Genomic DNA, 17,420 nt, shown 5'->3' on the forward strand with positions numbered 1-17,420 from the left:
GTTATAGAGGCTCATTGTGAAGTCACGCACGTGCTGGCCCGAGCTCGGGGCGGGACAATCACTATCCTAAATAGGGACATGGATCTACGACGATGAAATGTAGCAATGACGCAATATGAATATAGGTCTTGAGCGAGCAAGTCAATAACTTTTTTTATGTTGTTCATCAACCGGAACAAATTATGAGACCTGGTTTCTAAGAAATGTACGTATTTCATGATTAATGCCAACAATTACGCAGCCACATTTCACATAGAATATATATAACAATCTCAAGATCATTTTCTTATAATCGAAATAAGAAACATGTAAAATATAATATAAAATAAGCCAACAGTTACATTGTAGAGCAACTACTTCAGTTGTAATAACTCCAAAATACATTAAAATTGATAACCTTAATAATGATGATGCAAAAACTCATGGCATGGTGACTATGACTTCAAGAAAGAGAACATAGTTTGTTGATTGATCATATTTCATTCTTTGTCGTCGTGATCGTGGTCGTGGTCGACGTCGTCGTCGTCGTCGAGCTCATTCAGCCCAGTTGTAGGTTTTAGTTCGCTGAGATTAAATGGGGTGTCTTCTGATCTCTCCATAATGGGTGACTCTGTCTCTCCCTGATCTTCATCCTCGTCATCGGAATATTCCAGCTTGCCTTCATGATAAAGCGCCGCCGCCGCCACTTCTTCCGCTTCTTCGTGGTCGTCCATGATGATCTTCACTGCTTTGGGAGCCTCTGCGGGGGCTTCTTTCTTAACTGATTCTTCTTCATCTATCACGTCTTCCACCTCCGCAGCAGCATTATCCTGCACCTAATATACATTAATTATATATATATATATATATATATATATAGATTTAGTATATATACTTTAAATCAAAATTTACATTTATATATTTTATTTATAAAAAAGAAAATTTTGGTGTATAATTTTGAAAATGTAAACAATATCTCTCGTGAAACAACTTCTCGTGGGGTAATAAGCATAAAAAATGAATTGTGTATATTTTTTTTAAGAAAATATTTTTATAGTTTAAGATCTTTTTGTTAGAGCTAAGCTGGTATATAAATATACCCCAAAAAAATTACCATGCTTTCTTGCTAATTTTATATATATATATATATGATATAATTTGAACAAATAAAATATGTAAAATTGTAAGAACCTGGATGGAGGCCATAGAGGAGAATAGAAGAGAAGGGATTCAGCACAATTGTTCTAAGAAATTTTGAAAGAAGAATGAGAGAAATATTGGGAATTAGGCCCTATAAATAGGTATTCGAAAATTGTACAAAGAATTTTGATAATTATTAAAAATAACTATTTTAATAGAATAAAATTAGTGTTTTAAAATTTATAGTGCTTTGTCATATATTTTTTTGGTTTTTTAATTACTTTTGACCCTTTTCTACTATAATTATTATAATATATAATATAATATAGTATATATAAGAGAGAGAGAGTGTGTGTGTGTGTGTAAGTTATCTACATTTATTCAAATAAAAATCTAATTTTACAAATTTATGTTCTATATTTTTTAAAAATATTAATGATGCAAATACATGAAATGCGTTTAATTCATATTTCAGTGTTCAAATTACGACTTTTTTTTTTAATAAAGTTTATATAATTTTGTAAAATCGGTTTGTACTAATTTACCTTTTTAAAAAGTTCTTATAAATTATTAGCAGCGTATATTTAAACAATATAAGATAATTTTTTTAAAAAAAATTTATCAGATGTTTATAAATATTTTATAAATCAATAAATATCTTACAAATAATTAATTTGTTGAGCCAAACAGTCTATAATTAGGTTATTATTATTATTTAAATAGAGATGTGGACTGAATATTTTGGTGGGAATGTGTTCGAAAGGAATAAAGTAAGTGAAGTTAAAAGGTAAATAAATGGCTTCATAATTGAGTGCTTTAGGAACCAAATACCATTCCACGTGTCATTATCTTAGCCGTCGATTCCAAAATTAATGTGTGAAACATTTAGGTAATGCTTCTGTAAACCATTTCCAAATATTTTTTTGACTGAAAATTTAGAAACAGTTAAAATAAGTTCTTGCAAACATATCTTATTAGGAGTAGGGTTCTTGTGAGACGGTCTCACGAATCTTTATCTGTGAAACGGGTCAATCCTACCGATATTCACAATAAAAAATAATATTTTTCACATAATAAGTAATATTTTTTCATAGATGATCCAAATAAGATATATGTCTCTCAAAATACGACATGTGAGACCGTCTCACACAAATTTTACCTCTTATTAGATAACCAAATGATATCAGGAGCATACAGTATTGGGTTCGGATTCCTCTTATGCGTAATGTTTTTTTTTGAATAGTCTTATGCGTAATGTTAGTTTAGATAGAAATTTCATTCCACGTGTCATTAATTTACCTGTCGATTTCTTGTTTTCCTTTTTTGTCGTAACAATATTGTCATAATTTTGGTGGTTCACTGCTTCGTATTTTTCGTAAAAAAATAATATTATGATAATGAAGTTGATGTCCAATTTAAAATAAAATAGAGTTTACGTTTTACTTTCAAAATTGAATAAAACACTAAAACATTTATTTATATAAATAAAAATCCAAAAATATATTTATACGTTTCTAAAGAGAAAATGTATAACTGATTATAATATTCAATTGCATAACCTAGAAATATCGAATTAATTGAATACAGCGATCTAAATTCATCGATATTTACAGTATGTTTGACAACCAGGATTTGGAAGTATTTCATGGGATTTGGATTTCAAAATCCTATTTTTACTTTTTGGCAAGGTGATTCAAAAAAAATTAGGATTTATTTATAATTTTATGGGATTTGGATTTCAATGAGTATACCCAAATCCCATCAAATTTGATAAAATTTGGTGGGATTTGGATTTTAAAAACATAAAATTACTTTTTTATCCAAATGAAATTGATTTGGGCGGAAGCAGTCAAAATTGCTTGTTATATTATTAATCGTTCTCCTTCAGTGGCGATTGATCTGAAGACTCCGAAGGAGGTGTGGACCGGGAAGCCGACAGATTATTCTCATTTGCATACATTTGGAAGTCCGGTGTACGCTCTGTACAATGAGAAAGAAAGATCAAAGTTGGATTCGAAATACAGAAAATGTATCTTCTTGGGTTATGCTGATAGAGTAAAGGGGTTTCGCTTGTGGGGTCCTACTGTTCATAAGCTTGTCATCAGCAGGGATGTTATCTTCGAGGAAGATAAATTAAAAGAGACAAAGGCGCACCGAATTCAGAAACTACTATTTTTCAGGTGGAAAGTAAGACGGACGAATGTCAAATTTCTTGTGAAGCAGAGAGGATGAAGATGTCTAGAGTACCATATGTATCAGCAATGGGAAGTTTGATGTTCGCCATGATCTGTACAAGACCGGACATTGCTCAAGCAATGGGAACAGTTAGTCGGTATATGGCGAATCCTGGACGAGAGCATTGGAGCACTGTTAAGAGAACCCTTAGATACATTAAGGGTACCTCGAATGCTGCATTATGTTATGGAGGATCGGATTTTATACTCAGGGGTTATGTCGATTCAGATTATGCAGGTGATCCTGATAAGAGGAAATTTACTACTGGTTATGTGTTTACACTTGCAGAGTGAGGAATATGCTGGGTTTCAAAATTGCAAATAGTTGTGGCGTTATCTACAACGGAGGCAGAATATATGACAGCTATTCAAGCTTGCAAGGAGGCAATATGGATTAAAAGGTTATTGGAGGAGATCGGGCACAAACAAGAAAATGTTTATTTGTTTTGTGACAGTCGGAGTGCCTTGCTTATCGCAAGGAATCCAGCTTTTCATTCCAGGATTAAACACATTGGAGTCCAATTTCACTTTGTGCGAGAAGTAGTAGAAGGAATAAGTGTGGATATGCAGAAGATCCAAACAAAAGATAACATGGCTGATTTTCTGACTAAGCCAGTGAACACTGATAAGTTTGAGTGGTGTAGATCCTCAAGTGGTCTAGCAGAAACGTAAGCAGCAGGGAATGACAAGATTGAAAAGATGTGTGGAGATGTGTTTGATTCTCAATCAAATCTCCAAGTGGGAAAAATGTCGGCTCATCCAGTCAAAATAAGTGGCGCACATTTTAAATGAATGAATGGCCGAAAAGAATTTTGAAATGAGATGCGTTCAGACGAAACGCGTTTTATACGCGGTTTCACACCTCGAAATTATACTATAAATAGGTGCCTCATTCTTTCATTTCAAATCATCCTTCTTCGAGTTTTCTCTTGTCCTATAGCATTTGAGTGCTTAGTTCTATTATATTTGTGAGATGTTTGTTCTCCTGTAGTAAGAGAGCGTGAGTGAGTGAGTTGTACACCACAAAATATTATAGTGGAATTCTTTTCATCTTGCCCGTGGTTTTTTATGATTTGAGCTTTGTAATGTTTATCATATCTTAGGAAATGATTACTGATGCTCCAGCTATTGAAGTTGTCCACTACAAAAGTTGGACTCAACGGATGGATGAATTTTTGCTTGATTTTTTACTTGAAAATAAAGATAACGTACAAAATAGATTAAAAACTTTGAAAAGAAAGATGATCATTGCTTTAGAAGTCTTCAAACGAGGTAGTGGGTTTGGTTGGAATTACATAACAAAAAAAATTGAAGCACCAGAGGAGATTTGAGATACATTAATCAAGATTTGGATTGTTATTATGTTCATTTTTAATTGTTTGTATATTTTTTCAATTGTTATTATCTTAAAATATAAATATAATTAATTAGGTATATCTTGAAGTTAAACATGTCCGAAATATTGCAATTCCTTATTTTCATGTGCTTCGAGAAATATTTGAAAAAGATAGAGCTATTGGGAAAGGAGCAGAAACTGTAAAAGAGAAGACACGTCGTTGGGCAAGAGAGGGGAAAGAGCCGAGCTATGGAGAATCTTCAAGAATAGAAGAGATCGATCGGTTGGTAGCCGAGCAACATATACATTTAGAAATTTTGGATGATTTTGAGAAGGAGAATGTTCAACAAACATTTGTTTCGCATTCGTCGTCCACAAATAATAATTCTAAAGTTGGCAAGAAAAAATTATCAAAATTTGATGAAATGGATGAGAGATTTGACACTTTGAATAACACGATCTCAAAAATGGCTAAGACGATGGATATCAATGAACAGAGCAAGCGTCGATGTGAAGAGGTATACACTGAACTGACAAAACTTAATGGAGTAGATGAAGATTTTGTTTTTCCAGCAAGATTATCTTATGTCAAATCCAATTGCAGCTGATTTTTTTTTTTGGGATTCCACATCATGCTCGTCTTCGCTGGTTGAATTGGAAAATAAACAACTCATCTTAGTATAAAATATAATTTGATTATGCATTAAATTCGTTGATGGATTTATTGATGTTTTAGATTGTTTTGGTTTCTTTATTGATAATTTTTCAGGATTTAAATTTTCATATTTTGAATTTGTTTGATGATTTTTTAATTATTATTTTATATGCACTATGATTAATAAATAATAATTAATTTTTAATTTACATACACAAATAATAGAGAAGAATTATTAATTTTTAAACTTCTTTGGATTATTTATATTTAGATGATTTTTAAGAGTAGCTTAGTAAAATTTTAAAATTCCAAATTCGAATATTTTTTTCTCCAAACAAGAAATGAATTTGTAAATATCATTTTTAAATTTTAAACCAAAACAAAATAGAATTTCAAATACTTGAATTTTCAAATCCAAATTCATATTTTGAAAGAACCAAACACACTGTTAAAGAAGGATAAAGAGAACGGCTCCCAACTTCATTTCATATCTGGAAAGGAAAGAAGGATAAAAAGAATTTGAAAGAGTGAAAAGTGTTTTGCTACACGAATTATTGATAAATGGACAAATTTGTACATGAATTATCGTAAATGGTTTAATTAATAGATGATCCAACTAAAAAATCAATTTTATCCTTTCTGAATTGCTATTGAATCTAATATTATCATTAAATTCAAATAGATGCACATTTATTTTTCAAAATTATTTTATTGATTAAAATTATAAAAATAAATTAAAATTATTTTTTTCCTATCTATATTATATATTAATGAAATTACAATTTAATAAATAAATCATATACAAAAATAAAATATTTTTTTTATTTTATTGATAAAATTATAATACAAAAATTTAAATACTTGCATTGATTACATGTTGAAAAATCATAAAGTTTTATAAGAAATGCCTAAATCAAATGCGAAAATTTCGAACGTTGAAATAAGATAAATCAAGATAATGAATGTCATTAATTGTACCACTGTGTCAGTGTTCCAGCAGTCACATGTAGATGTCTAGGGGATTTTTTTTTTATGATTTACAATTTTTATGTCGAACTCTTTTACGAATTTTTAACGGATCAATATCAAATTTCGAAAATTTAAAATGATAATTGAGATTTTTTTGATCGTCCGACAATAGTACTTTCGAATTCCAGCAACATATATTTATTGTATTATATTTTATCAATAAATTAAAATATATTTAGTTATATATACGATTTATTTATCGAGTTGTAATTTTATTAATATATAATACTATTCTATCGAAAAAAATATGATATTATTTCATTATATATTTATAAATAAGTTTAAAATTTATTATATTTGAGTGTATAATTTATATTTTAAGATATATTTGTATCAATTAATAATTCTAATGTTTTAACATAAAAACCGATATTTTTTATCATAATATAATTTTTTTAAAATAAATATACTTTTTTAGAAAAAAAAATTGAAAATAAAATTATGTATATAATTGAATTTAATAAAAATAATCGAACTTAAAAGAACTTTAAGTGATGGTAAAATTGATTTTTCACTTAAATTATGTATCAAATTAAATCATTTACAATTTTTTATATACCAATATTCATTTATCAATAATTCTTATATCAAAAATACTTTTTATTCAAATTTGAAACGACGAATTTGATGGAGAGATTCTAAATCCACACAAAATATATATGCACTGTGATTCGAAATAAAATCGGTCCAATTTGTTTCTTTTCAAACCCAAACAGCCTCCCTAGATTTCAAATTTATTTTAATTTAAAATCATTTCAATTTATTTTTTTAAAATACTTGCTCAGATCAAAATCATATAATCTAAATGCAATCATACTCCAAATCAAGCCGTTTAATATAATGCCAGTATAACCTTAGATTTCGAGAATATTATGGGATGGGCAAAGGTTAAGTACGTGTCTTGAGTCAATGTCTGTTTAGAGCACAAAAATATAATCAAACGCACAAGGTTTCCACATTTGTAATTCAATACAAAGAATGGATTTGAAGAATTCAAGAACAAAGGCTTATTTGCATGCAGTCATCATATAAAAATTGTAAAACCAAACGTAAGGGCAAAATGAATCTCCTTACAAGTTGAGTGAGAGATGTTGTAAAGCAAGCAAGACCAAACTATGACCTCACTTGAAATTCGCCTGCTCGTGTAAGAGCGCGAAAACCTTTATAAGGACGTGTTGATAAATTCGTGAGATCCAGCCTATCTATTTTCAAGCCAGAGAGAGCCACACCCATGATTCTAAAACCTACTTCAAAAGTGGGAAACACGTGAAGACGTTCTAAGCCAGTCTCGAGAGCCAAGGTACCAGACATTGAAGGCGATTTATCTTTTGGGATCCTTCCAATTGACCACAAGCACGTCTGCAGAATGTGGTAGCCATTAAAACAGAGTAAAATGGAACATAATTGCTAGTTGCAAGCTTTGCTTCTATACAGTAGAAATCACGCTCATGGGAAGTAACCCACATTAGTCCTTCAACGCCCTTCCAAATGCACAAATCGAAGACCTAGGAGCATGGGCTCAAAAATAGTACCCAAGGCTTGCAAATGCACGTCGGTCAGGTATTGTACGACAAAGACACAAAAATTCAAACACCAGCTAAAGTGAATATAAAAAAATAGCGCACAAAATTTAAATTAGTGATATCCAGGTTCCGGTGCCATAATATAATTATTTTTCTTGAAATGGAAGATGACCTACAAAATATGGAGGTAGCATAGAAGAAGGGGACCGACTAACCCCTCTCAACTGCGTTGTAACTTGGATCATGTTGATTTTACAATTGTGAAAATAGGGGGAAAAACTTATATTTGACTTGGAACATTATTCTTCAAAAGATTTGTGATTGACATCCTGACCTCGATGTTCTATCTCCACTTGACCTACCAATAGATCACAAAAATCCCATTTGATCCTATGTTTTCAAATGCAACAGGAAAATATTTGCCAAGAAAAGAGCTGTTGTATAATAACTGTGCAAAATACTGCGTTAATTTTTGGCCTAGTACCTTATTAGCAAGGATGTTTACTGTTCCACAGTTTGAAGAAAGATCTGAAGACGTAACACAAGGAGGCAGTCGGAATTTAACTGTTACGGAGTCGATTGACTTTTCAGGATCATTTCTTGTGCCTAACAAAACATTTACACGACATGTCCCAGAATCCGAGGTCAGCTGTGGCTTCACATAAATTGGAGTATTCTTTAATTTCTTTACCCTAAAACATGAAAACAGATTTTGAAAGACTAGACCTTGAGTATGATTTCAAACTAAATTGTGAAACACCAAGAACCTGTAACTCATGAGTTTAAATTGTCCATCAGGAGGCACAAATGATAAGATTTGGTTAGCTTCCCATGGTCGAAGTCGAACACAAGGGTGAAAGCTCACATCGTTGAGAATAGAAGGGTTTGCAAATGAGAGAGTGAGGTCAGGTACACCTGAGAGATGAGAATTTACTTGAACTTCACCATATATCTCACATTTTACCAGAATCCCGTCTCTAAGCACCATGAATCAAAGAAAAAGAGAGGAAAAGTTAACATAACATAGAAACTGATAATGATTAACCATTTAAAGTACTTGTGCCAGCGAAACTCGAAAACTGTACCAGCACACTCCTGTTTTCTTTGGATATATAAAAAACTGGGTATTGCCAGGAAGAACATCAACATTATATTAATAGATGATTCTGCAGGAAAAAATAGGGACAGGGGATGGTAAGATTTGGAATAGACAGACCTGTTTATGATTGCATCCATTTCTTCAACAAGATCAACATAAACTTCATTGCTTGTGTGTTTGAGGTCTGTTTTTCTCCATGGAACACAAGATGACGATGCACCTGGAAGGGTGTTGCTCACATTGGAACTGCTGCCTGTGACAACACTCAAAACCTTGCTAACGATGTTAGGAGGAGCAATCATTTCCCTCAGGATATTTGATTCAGTTGTTAGGGGAAAACCATTGTCTATCATTTCATCCAGCAGCTGTACATGAATTGCATTCTTGTCAGCTTAGGATTTTTTACAAATCAACCAAGAACTAGTTAGCTAATTCAAAGTAGCATAAGAACCCAAGTGATCTTAGTCAAGAATAACAGTGTGAAACTTATTAACTCGGGATCATCGATTTTCTTATCTTGAAATTGGCACAAAGGTGTTCCAACTTGGAAATTTGAGATATCTTTTTATCATTGCTATGGTTCTCAAACTTAACGCACATGAGTGTTTGCTTGGATCTTTTAATTTTTCCTGGTGCGGTGGTATATGATAATCATCAAATCAAAATGCAAAAGCATGTTTAATACATGTCTATGATAATTTGAATTCTAAAATATTGTACAATAAAAGTCGTGCAAACATTTTGTTCCTCTGACAGAACATCTTGCAATTAGTCGGAACAAGAGCGTCAATTAATTACCACGACTATACAAACTCTAACAGGTAGAAACAAAATCACAAAAGGCGAATGAAGCCTAAACATCAACTTCGAAACAACGTTTTTTGCACCCAAATTTAACTATATGATAAGATAATTGCAAATCAAAATTGATTTCATTTTGTTTCATATTATGATTTACAATATCCATCGTAGTCAAATAATGTGTCAAAATCATTCAAAGCAGTTTAGAATTCAATAAAATCACCTAAAATTGGAACAAAAAGAAGACCATTTTTCTTGCTTTAAATACCTCATAAATGATAACAAAGTTATCCTTTATCAAATCTTCATTCAAGCCATCCAGATAATCTGTAAGGACATCAGCTACCCTACAGAGGAACTATAAATCAAATAGTCAACATTAGAAGTTTATTGTACAAATTATTTATGTGATACAATAGCCCTTTTATAGGCTAAAGTACAAGAGACTCTTGCCAAAATTAAAGAGATTACAATCTACAAAAAAGGAAAAAATCTTAACTAAATCAGACTCTTGCCACCTTAGATGGTAGGACAAGAAAAAATCTTATCTTATCTTCCTGATGAGATGTCTCCCCCTGAAGATAAGGTTTGGTAACTTATGGTTTTCATTCCGAACATGTCAAATCAGCTGAGACATAAAGCTTCTTTGTGGGTGGATGGAAGCATTTGTCGCCTTTTTGGGTTGATGACTATCCAATAAACACATATCTGATGGCTCTAGGATCCAGTATCCCGCAATTATTCATAGGGATATGTATATGACAACGAGGTTGACCCAAGTTTAGGATAGAACTGAGACAAGATTCCCATTAGACTTTTTGATTCTAAGATATTCTAAGATACGAGACGGAATTCTATTTATTATATAAGTAGATGCAACCATAGCTTCCCCAACACTGTTTAGGTGCATTATATTGAAGTAGGAGAGTCCTTGTAGTATCAAAAAGATGACGATTTTTCTTTCCGTTACTCCATTTTGTTGCTGAGTATTAACGCAAGACCACTCATGAATGATTCTTCCTTCAGAAGATAGAACCTGATTGAAGTAGTCACCAGCACTATCAAACCTGAATTGCACCAGGACCCTTGTGAAATATGTAACTTACAACTCAGGAGCAACCAAATATATTTTCTTTCTTTCTTTGAGATTTGTGGATTTTGAGTTTTCAAACATGCTACGTGGAGCAGAAACAGGAAATTGACATGATGCAATAAGCCAATCACTATGTGACCTACTGACTGTGAGTACAAATTACCAGTTCACCATTCGAGTTCTATATCATCTTCCTTCTCTAATTGGAAACTGATACTAAGCTGCTTCATGGACAACTAATCTAGGATATTCGGTACGACTCAAATTTCAACTAACAAAAGTAAGTTGCAATATATTGAAGTCCATTAATGTCGAAAATTCCAGTCCCACAGTGTTGCAAGAAGCCGATCCATCTCACAGAGTTGAACAATAATTAAAAATATCTATTAAAAATTACTCAAATTTGAACTACAGCCTTGATTACTGACCTCTATTGCCATCAAAGGTGGCATCTCAACTTGAGTGCACGCCAAAAATATTATCCCCTCACGAACCACATGAAATACATAGTGTGTAGGAGAAGCAATTACTGGTACAAGCTATGATTTTCCAAAGCACAAAGGAGAAAATTTTAAGTCTCACATAAAAATACATTTTGGATTACACTAACAAAACCAAATATGTGAGATTTTGAAGCTTGAATTCTAATCAAATAAGAGCAAAACTCATAAGTACCTCCAGTGAATCACCTTGAGCAAGTACTTGGTCCCAAAACCACGCACAAATTGAGCGATCAACCCGGTGACTAGTGAGTTGTTTTTCCAGCATCACTTCCCTGCAATTTCACAAACACCTTTAAGCATTTGAGAAATTGCACGAAAAAACATAAATTACAAGTTTAAGCATCTACTCATGAAATTCAAAACACCATATCATTAAGCATATCCATTTGTAATCATTGGCAAGCAAAAAATTCAATTAGTGTGAGAATTTCAAGAATCAGATTTGGAAGCGTACCCGGAATCCGAGAGAATAAAAATGCACTGCAACATAACGTTCACTCAACTGCGTCCTTTCAATTCAGATTCTACACAAGTTTACGAACAGGTTTCAGCCCTGGTTGCTGTGGCAAAACACAAATCAAATATATAAATTCATTAATAACAAATTTATAAGAGTTTTAAATCAATTTTAAAAAAACATATATTGTAAATAATAAATTTGAATTTTTTAAGGGAAATTGAACACACTGCCCCGTGATATCCCGGATGTGCTAAAATCCCCCTCCTAAAAAAGCATGAGCTAGAAACTCCTTGTGAAATCTCGAGATTGCTAAACTAAAAATATTTAATATAGGGATTGAACACCAAAAATGTTTCTGAACGTTGATTTTCCTAGAAATTAGAATTTACCTAAAAAACAAATTTCAGAAATTTGTTTTTTTTAAATTATGCATTTTCTAAATTCTAATCTAACTCTTCTAAGGAAATAGAAGCAAAAGCCAAAAAACAAGAAATTATAGATTCTTAAAAAGCAAAAAAAAAAAAATTGCTTTTAGTTTGTTGACTTTTCCAATCAAACTCACTCTTAATTGTTCTTTTTAAGAAAAAAGAAAAAATAAATTGCACAAAATACTCCCATGATATCTCATGTTTTCTCAAATCTCCCATGAAAAAAATATTAGCTAGAAACACTATATGTTATAAATTTCGAGCTCACGCACCTATCTCCTCTTTTAGTCAAACAAAATGTTTTTTTGTTGAAATTGCCCACACTTAGATTAAACAATTAAGTCCTTTTTTCTCATTTTTTAGATGTTAGTATCCAAGTAACATTTTGCCCTAAAGCGGCTGGAGGGTAACAAATGAATGTGGATTTTTTCTTTCAATTGCCCAAAAATCCATTTGCTTCTGAAATGGTGAAGACTGTTAGTGATGCAGAGATTCATACAATGTGTAATTGCTCCAAGAATCAAATGATGTAACATTGTGGTCACAAGAGAATAACTACACCCAAATGAAGGTAATTTTCCTCGAAAACACAATAGATGAAGATGAATCTATCAGATGGAAGGTAATCAGGGATTCTAAAAATTAAGAATCCGGAAGCTGCCAAATGAAGAAGAAGTCTTCTATACTTGTACCCTGAAACAACCATAACAATTCTCAACATTCAGCGCATGGCAAGGGTGTCGTGAGCTCAAAATTTAAAAACACATGGAGTTTCTAGATAATATTTTTTCTACAGGGGGATTTGAGCACATCCGGAATATCACGGAGTAGTGTGTACAATTTCACTGGAAAAAATTCAAATTTATTATTTACAATCTCTGTTTTTTCAAAAGAAAAATGATTTCAATCTGTTTTTTATAAGATATAAAATTGTTATTAATGAATTTATATATTTTATTTGCGTGTTGCACAGCCACTAGGAGCTGAAATCTGATAGAAAACCCTTAGAGGACACCCGCATTCGTTATCGTTATAACACTCACCACCTCATCAAAAATCACGGGGTCCACGTGTCACATACACATTATATTAACACATCTATTCTCTCACATTCATTTTAACATTAACACTCATTATTTGTAGATTCCCGCTGTTGTGACCTGAAATTAACCACACAAGCCAAGCCTTTAAACTCCATTCAAGCCATGAATTCAAAGCTGAATTTGAAGAGCCATAACAGCCTTTTAATGGTGTTTAAAGCCCTTAAGGAGGCCATAAATATGGATGTAATGGCCTTGAATGAGAGCCTTTTCACCTCTCTTCCATGAGCCTATAAATAGTGGCCAAAGAGTAGGAGAAATCACACCTTCTAGCAGTATTTCAGCAACTCATTCTTGTCCATTTTCGAAGCAGCCGCAGCAGCCGAATTCTTTTCCGGTTCGACGAAATCCAGTGATCGAATTTTCAGTTGTCTTTCCCTCAAATCTTTGAAGATTATCATCATGTAAGTGGGTTTTTGCTATACACTTACGTACACTTGCATTTCATAAGTGTACTATTTGATATATATATCGATATACTTGTTCTTCGTAAGTATATCCATAATTGCTTAAAAATACATTATGTATGTTTCTTGAAATTTGATCGGCATGATATATTCGTTCCTATTTGTTATGAAAATCCTTGAACAATTTGTTGTTTGATATTAGTTATAATATTTGAAAGCATGTTTGAAATATTTGAAAATACACTGTCATGATTCGAATTGGAAATTGGAAGTAAATTCCGATATTTGATATGTTTTGTTTAAGGCTCTGAAGCGGTGGGTTATAATAACCGTTCTTTTGGCCTCGTCCCTTAGAGGAGTAACATATAGGGGACTGATCAGTAAGCCATGGAAATGAGATGATTTTCAGTGCTATGTTTGTATTTTGTTTGTATACGCTTCAACATACTTATTATTGAAATTATGATAATGTATTCGTATAAGTATAACCTTGATATTCGTTATGCCCGATCGACCCCCATTTACTGAGTATTTCCCAAATACTCACCCCTTACATTCCCACCCCATATAAGAACGAGGAGCAAATCAAAGATAAAAAACAAGAATACTTTTGGGGTTGGTGATGAAGTCAAACCAATTCAAGACCAGTCTTGTCATTCTATATTTTAGTTGTATTATCGTGTTCTACGCTTCCGCATTTCGTTGTAATCGCATTGTAAAGACGATTATTGATTTATGTAATAGACTGGCTTTTGGTTATTTGATGTACTACGTGGCTTGTTGTTATACGATTTTAAATTGTTAAACGACGCCCATGGCACGTCTCGATTTCGGGGCATGATATTTTAGTGGTATCAGAGCCGCCATGTTCATAATCCGGCTGGGGATTTCGAAAGACAAAGTTTGACGAAGTTAGATTTTGGCAAAAACTTAGTCATTCATGTCCACCTCAATCTTAGATTTGAAAATTGTGACTTCCCATAGGAAACTCAAGAATTCGATTCCATTAATTATTCTGAATTGATCTCGACGTATAATCTTCAAACCATACGTCAATTCTCGAATTTTCCATCTTTGAACCTTTTCTGAATCAAATCTCGAATGAGATGACTATGAAATTTACCGTTTGATGTTTATTCATGACCTTATCATTTTGTAAGCTTTTCCATTTGTTTTATTTCAGGAAATGGCTTCAAATTCTTCTATGCCTCGCACTCGAACCACGGCTCGCATGAGTGTTATACCAGTCCCTGACAAGGACACCATCATTGAGGACCTCCGAGCATCTCTCACTCGAGAACAGAAAGACAACGGGAAACTGATTGCAACTTTATATACTCTACAAGAAGAAAAGCACGAGCTAGAGAAACAAAAAGCTCATCTCTAGGCTCTCTTGGAACAAACCTCTTTTATAGCAGTCTAACGACATCAGCAAGATGCATTGGTCATTCAAGAACTGCAAGATTCGGTGCAGCATCTGACTATGCATAACGAACACTTACAAAATCAGGTTCAACAACTTCAGGATGCCCTTATCAACTTAGAACCTGAAATGGAACCAATAAAAGAACCAATGGAAGACGAAGCAGTAGGAGATGGCGAGATTTTAGATGATTAATGATTTAGTATCGTGACTAGTTGTAATAATGATTTATAATCCATTTGCTTTTTCATGAATCTTTTCTTCTTTAGTGCTTCCTAAAACTTGGATTTGTATTGCTTCCCTTTTCGTTTGAATCAATAAAATATTTCTTTGGTTTTATCAATAGTCGAATTCAGTTCATGATTAACTCATATATATGTGGGCAAACAAATATCTTATAAGCTTGTACCCTTGCAGGACATGGACGGAAGACCGGTACGAAACAACCGCAACCCGCGCTACGTAAATCGCAACAACAACCATAATAATAACGACAATGAAGGGAACCTACCTCCGCCGCCGCCACCACCATGATTGGGCCTAAGTCAAGTTGACTTAATGGTCATAGCAACTATTGTGGCCACTACCATCCAAGGGTTGGGTAACACAAACGCCAATGGCAATCCGCCACCACCAGGACCTCCAGCACACGGGGTCAAGTACCACTATGAGTCTCTACGAAAGAATCGAACTCAAACATTCAAAAGAGACCCGGACCCCGAAATTGCCCAAAACTGGATCAAAAATATCGAGACCAAACTCCGCCTACTCGAGATTCCCAACGAGTTCAAGGTGGATGTGGTGACACCATTCTTAGAAGAAAAAGCAGCCAAATAGTAGGAGACAGTCTCACCAGCTTTGACACCAGATGGACCAATCACATGGCAACAGTTTCAAGAGGTATTCCTGAAACAGTATTACCCTGCTGAAGTGAGATTACAGAAGTTGAGTGAATTCGAAAATTTCGCTCAAACTTGGATATGTCTGTGGTGGAGTATACTTCAAAGTTCAACTCCCTTGGAACCTATGCATGCACTATCATGGCTGATGATACCTTGAAAATGCATCGGTTCAGGCGTGGTCTGAATAGCCGTATCCAGTCAACTTTAGCAGTTTACCAACCCACGAGCTTTGCTGATCTAATGTGCGCAGCAATAAGAGCCGAGACAGACATCAAGCGCCGAGAGGATGAGAACAAGAATAAGCGACCTCCTTCTGGACAATCTTTTCAAGGGAAACAGCCATTCAAAAGACCAAATCAGTCCAGTGGGTCATTCAAAGGCGCTTCGTCCAGTACAACCTACCAAGAGGCCAAGATGTGCCCCATCTGCAATAACCGCCATTCCGGGGAATGCCGAAGGAAGACTGGTGCATGCTTCAATTGTGGAAAGTTGGGACATCGAATTGCTGATTGTCCCGAGCCTAAGAAAGGGGCATGGTCAAATACTGATATTACCCCCAGCAAGCCAAAGGAAAATAAGCCTAACGCTCGTGTATTTGCAATTACTCAGAAAGAGGCAGATGACTCAAACGATGTCGTGGCAGGTACCATTCTAATCAATGAAATGCCAGCTTATGTATTGTTTGATTATGGTGCCACTCATTCGTTTATATCTAAGAGGTTCACTAAGAAATTAAGGCTTATACCTGAGATACTTGTCGAACCCTTTAGGGTAGCAACTCCTACTAGTAAGACAATAGAAACACATAGGGTGCACAGAGATTGTAAGATCTGTATCAATGAGCACCTATTTCAAGCTGAATTGATTCAACTAAACATGGTGGAGTTCGACGCCATTCTGGGAATAAATTGGCTATCAAAGAATCGCTCAATTGTAGATTGCCGCTTGAAGAACGTCAAACTAAGGGCTCCAAACCAAGAAGAAATCGTTTACTATGGCAAAGTCAAGAAACAAGAATCCTTACTATCTGCTTCCCAGACTTGGAAAGCCATGAAAAGCGGAGAAGAGGTTTACCTAGCTATGTTAAGCGAGGTAAAGGAAGAAACCATACTTGCACTAGAAGATATTCCAGTAATACAAAGTTTCCGGATGTCTTTCCTGAAGAACTCCATGGCACAATCCCCGACCGTGAAGTGGAATTTGAGATTATTTAGTACCCAATGCTACACCAATCTCAAAAGCACCGTACCGAATGGCTCCAGCAGAATTGAAAAAACTCAAAGAACAACTTCAAGAATTGTTGGATAA

The 17,420-nt window shown here is 33.8% G+C and overlaps 3 protein-coding genes across 6 annotated transcripts; 1 reads left to right on the forward strand and 2 right to left on the reverse strand.

Moving 5' to 3' along the window:
* Nucleotides 1-298: 298 nt before the first annotated feature.
* LOC142539173 (uncharacterized) lies at nt 299-1,285 on the reverse strand. 2 transcript variants are annotated; one of them, XM_075644448.1, is made up of 2 exons: nt 1,171-1,285; nt 299-815 (listed from the first exon to the last, which is right to left on the reverse strand). In XM_075644448.1, the coding sequence occupies exons 1-2, from the start codon at nt 1,183-1,185 to the stop codon at nt 480-482; spliced, it is 351 nt and encodes a 116-aa protein (XP_075500563.1). In that variant the 5' UTR covers nt 1,186-1,285; the 3' UTR covers nt 299-479. The 2 variants fall into 2 exon arrangements, with proteins under 2 accessions (XP_075500563.1, XP_075500564.1); XM_075644449.1 differs by having other exon boundaries at nt 299-809; nt 1,171-1,280.
* Nucleotides 1,286-7,346: 6,061 nt separating this feature from the next.
* Nucleotides 7,347-12,216, reverse strand: LOC142541182 (AP-3 complex subunit mu). 3 transcript variants are annotated; one of them, XM_075647831.1, is made up of 9 exons: nt 12,076-12,216; nt 11,847-11,945; nt 11,565-11,664; nt 11,318-11,428; nt 10,065-10,154; nt 9,113-9,360; nt 8,664-8,873; nt 8,381-8,588; nt 7,347-7,732 (listed from the first exon to the last, which is right to left on the reverse strand). In XM_075647831.1, exons 2-9 carry the CDS (start codon nt 11,879-11,881, stop codon nt 7,487-7,489), a joined length of 1,248 nt encoding a protein of 415 aa, XP_075503946.1. In that variant the 5' UTR covers nt 11,882-11,945; nt 12,076-12,216; the 3' UTR covers nt 7,347-7,486. The 3 variants fall into 3 exon arrangements, with proteins under 3 accessions (XP_075503946.1, XP_075503945.1, XP_075503947.1); XM_075647830.1 differs by lacking the exon at nt 12,076-12,216 and having other exon boundaries at nt 11,847-12,005; XM_075647832.1 differs by lacking the exon at nt 12,076-12,216 and having other exon boundaries at nt 11,579-11,664; nt 11,847-11,950.
* A 3,974-nt stretch (nt 12,217-16,190) lies between these two features.
* Nucleotides 16,191-17,420, forward strand: LOC142538775 (uncharacterized). The gene has a single exon (XM_075644075.1). It carries the CDS (start codon nt 16,191-16,193, stop codon nt 17,418-17,420), a length of 1,230 nt encoding a protein of 409 aa, XP_075500190.1.

This window comes from Primulina tabacum, chromosome 3, assembly GCF_025594145.1.
Source record: "Primulina tabacum isolate GXHZ01 chromosome 3, ASM2559414v2, whole genome shotgun sequence".
NCBI classification, from domain to species: domain Eukaryota; kingdom Viridiplantae; phylum Streptophyta; class Magnoliopsida; order Lamiales; family Gesneriaceae; genus Primulina; species Primulina tabacum.

What these genes read in the sequence shown, in the direction of transcription:
- LOC142541182 (XM_075647831.1), bottom strand. Translation starts at nt 11,881, where the DNA reads ATGTTGCAGTGCATTTTTATTCTCTCGGATTCCGG. An exon ending in ATGGATGCAATCATAAACAG is followed by an intron (nt 8,874 to 9,112) that starts GTCTGTCTATTC and finishes CATGGTGCTTAG; the next exon opens with AGACGGGATTCTGGTAAAAT. An exon ending in TAAACATCCTTGCTAATAAG is followed by an intron (nt 7,733 to 8,380) that starts GTACTAGGCCAA and finishes CACATTCTGCAG; the next exon opens with ACGTGCTTGTGGTCAATTGG.
- LOC142538775 (XM_075644075.1), top strand. Translation starts at nt 16,191, where the DNA reads ATGTCTGTGGTGGAGTATACTTCAAAGTTCAACTCCCTTGGAACCTAT.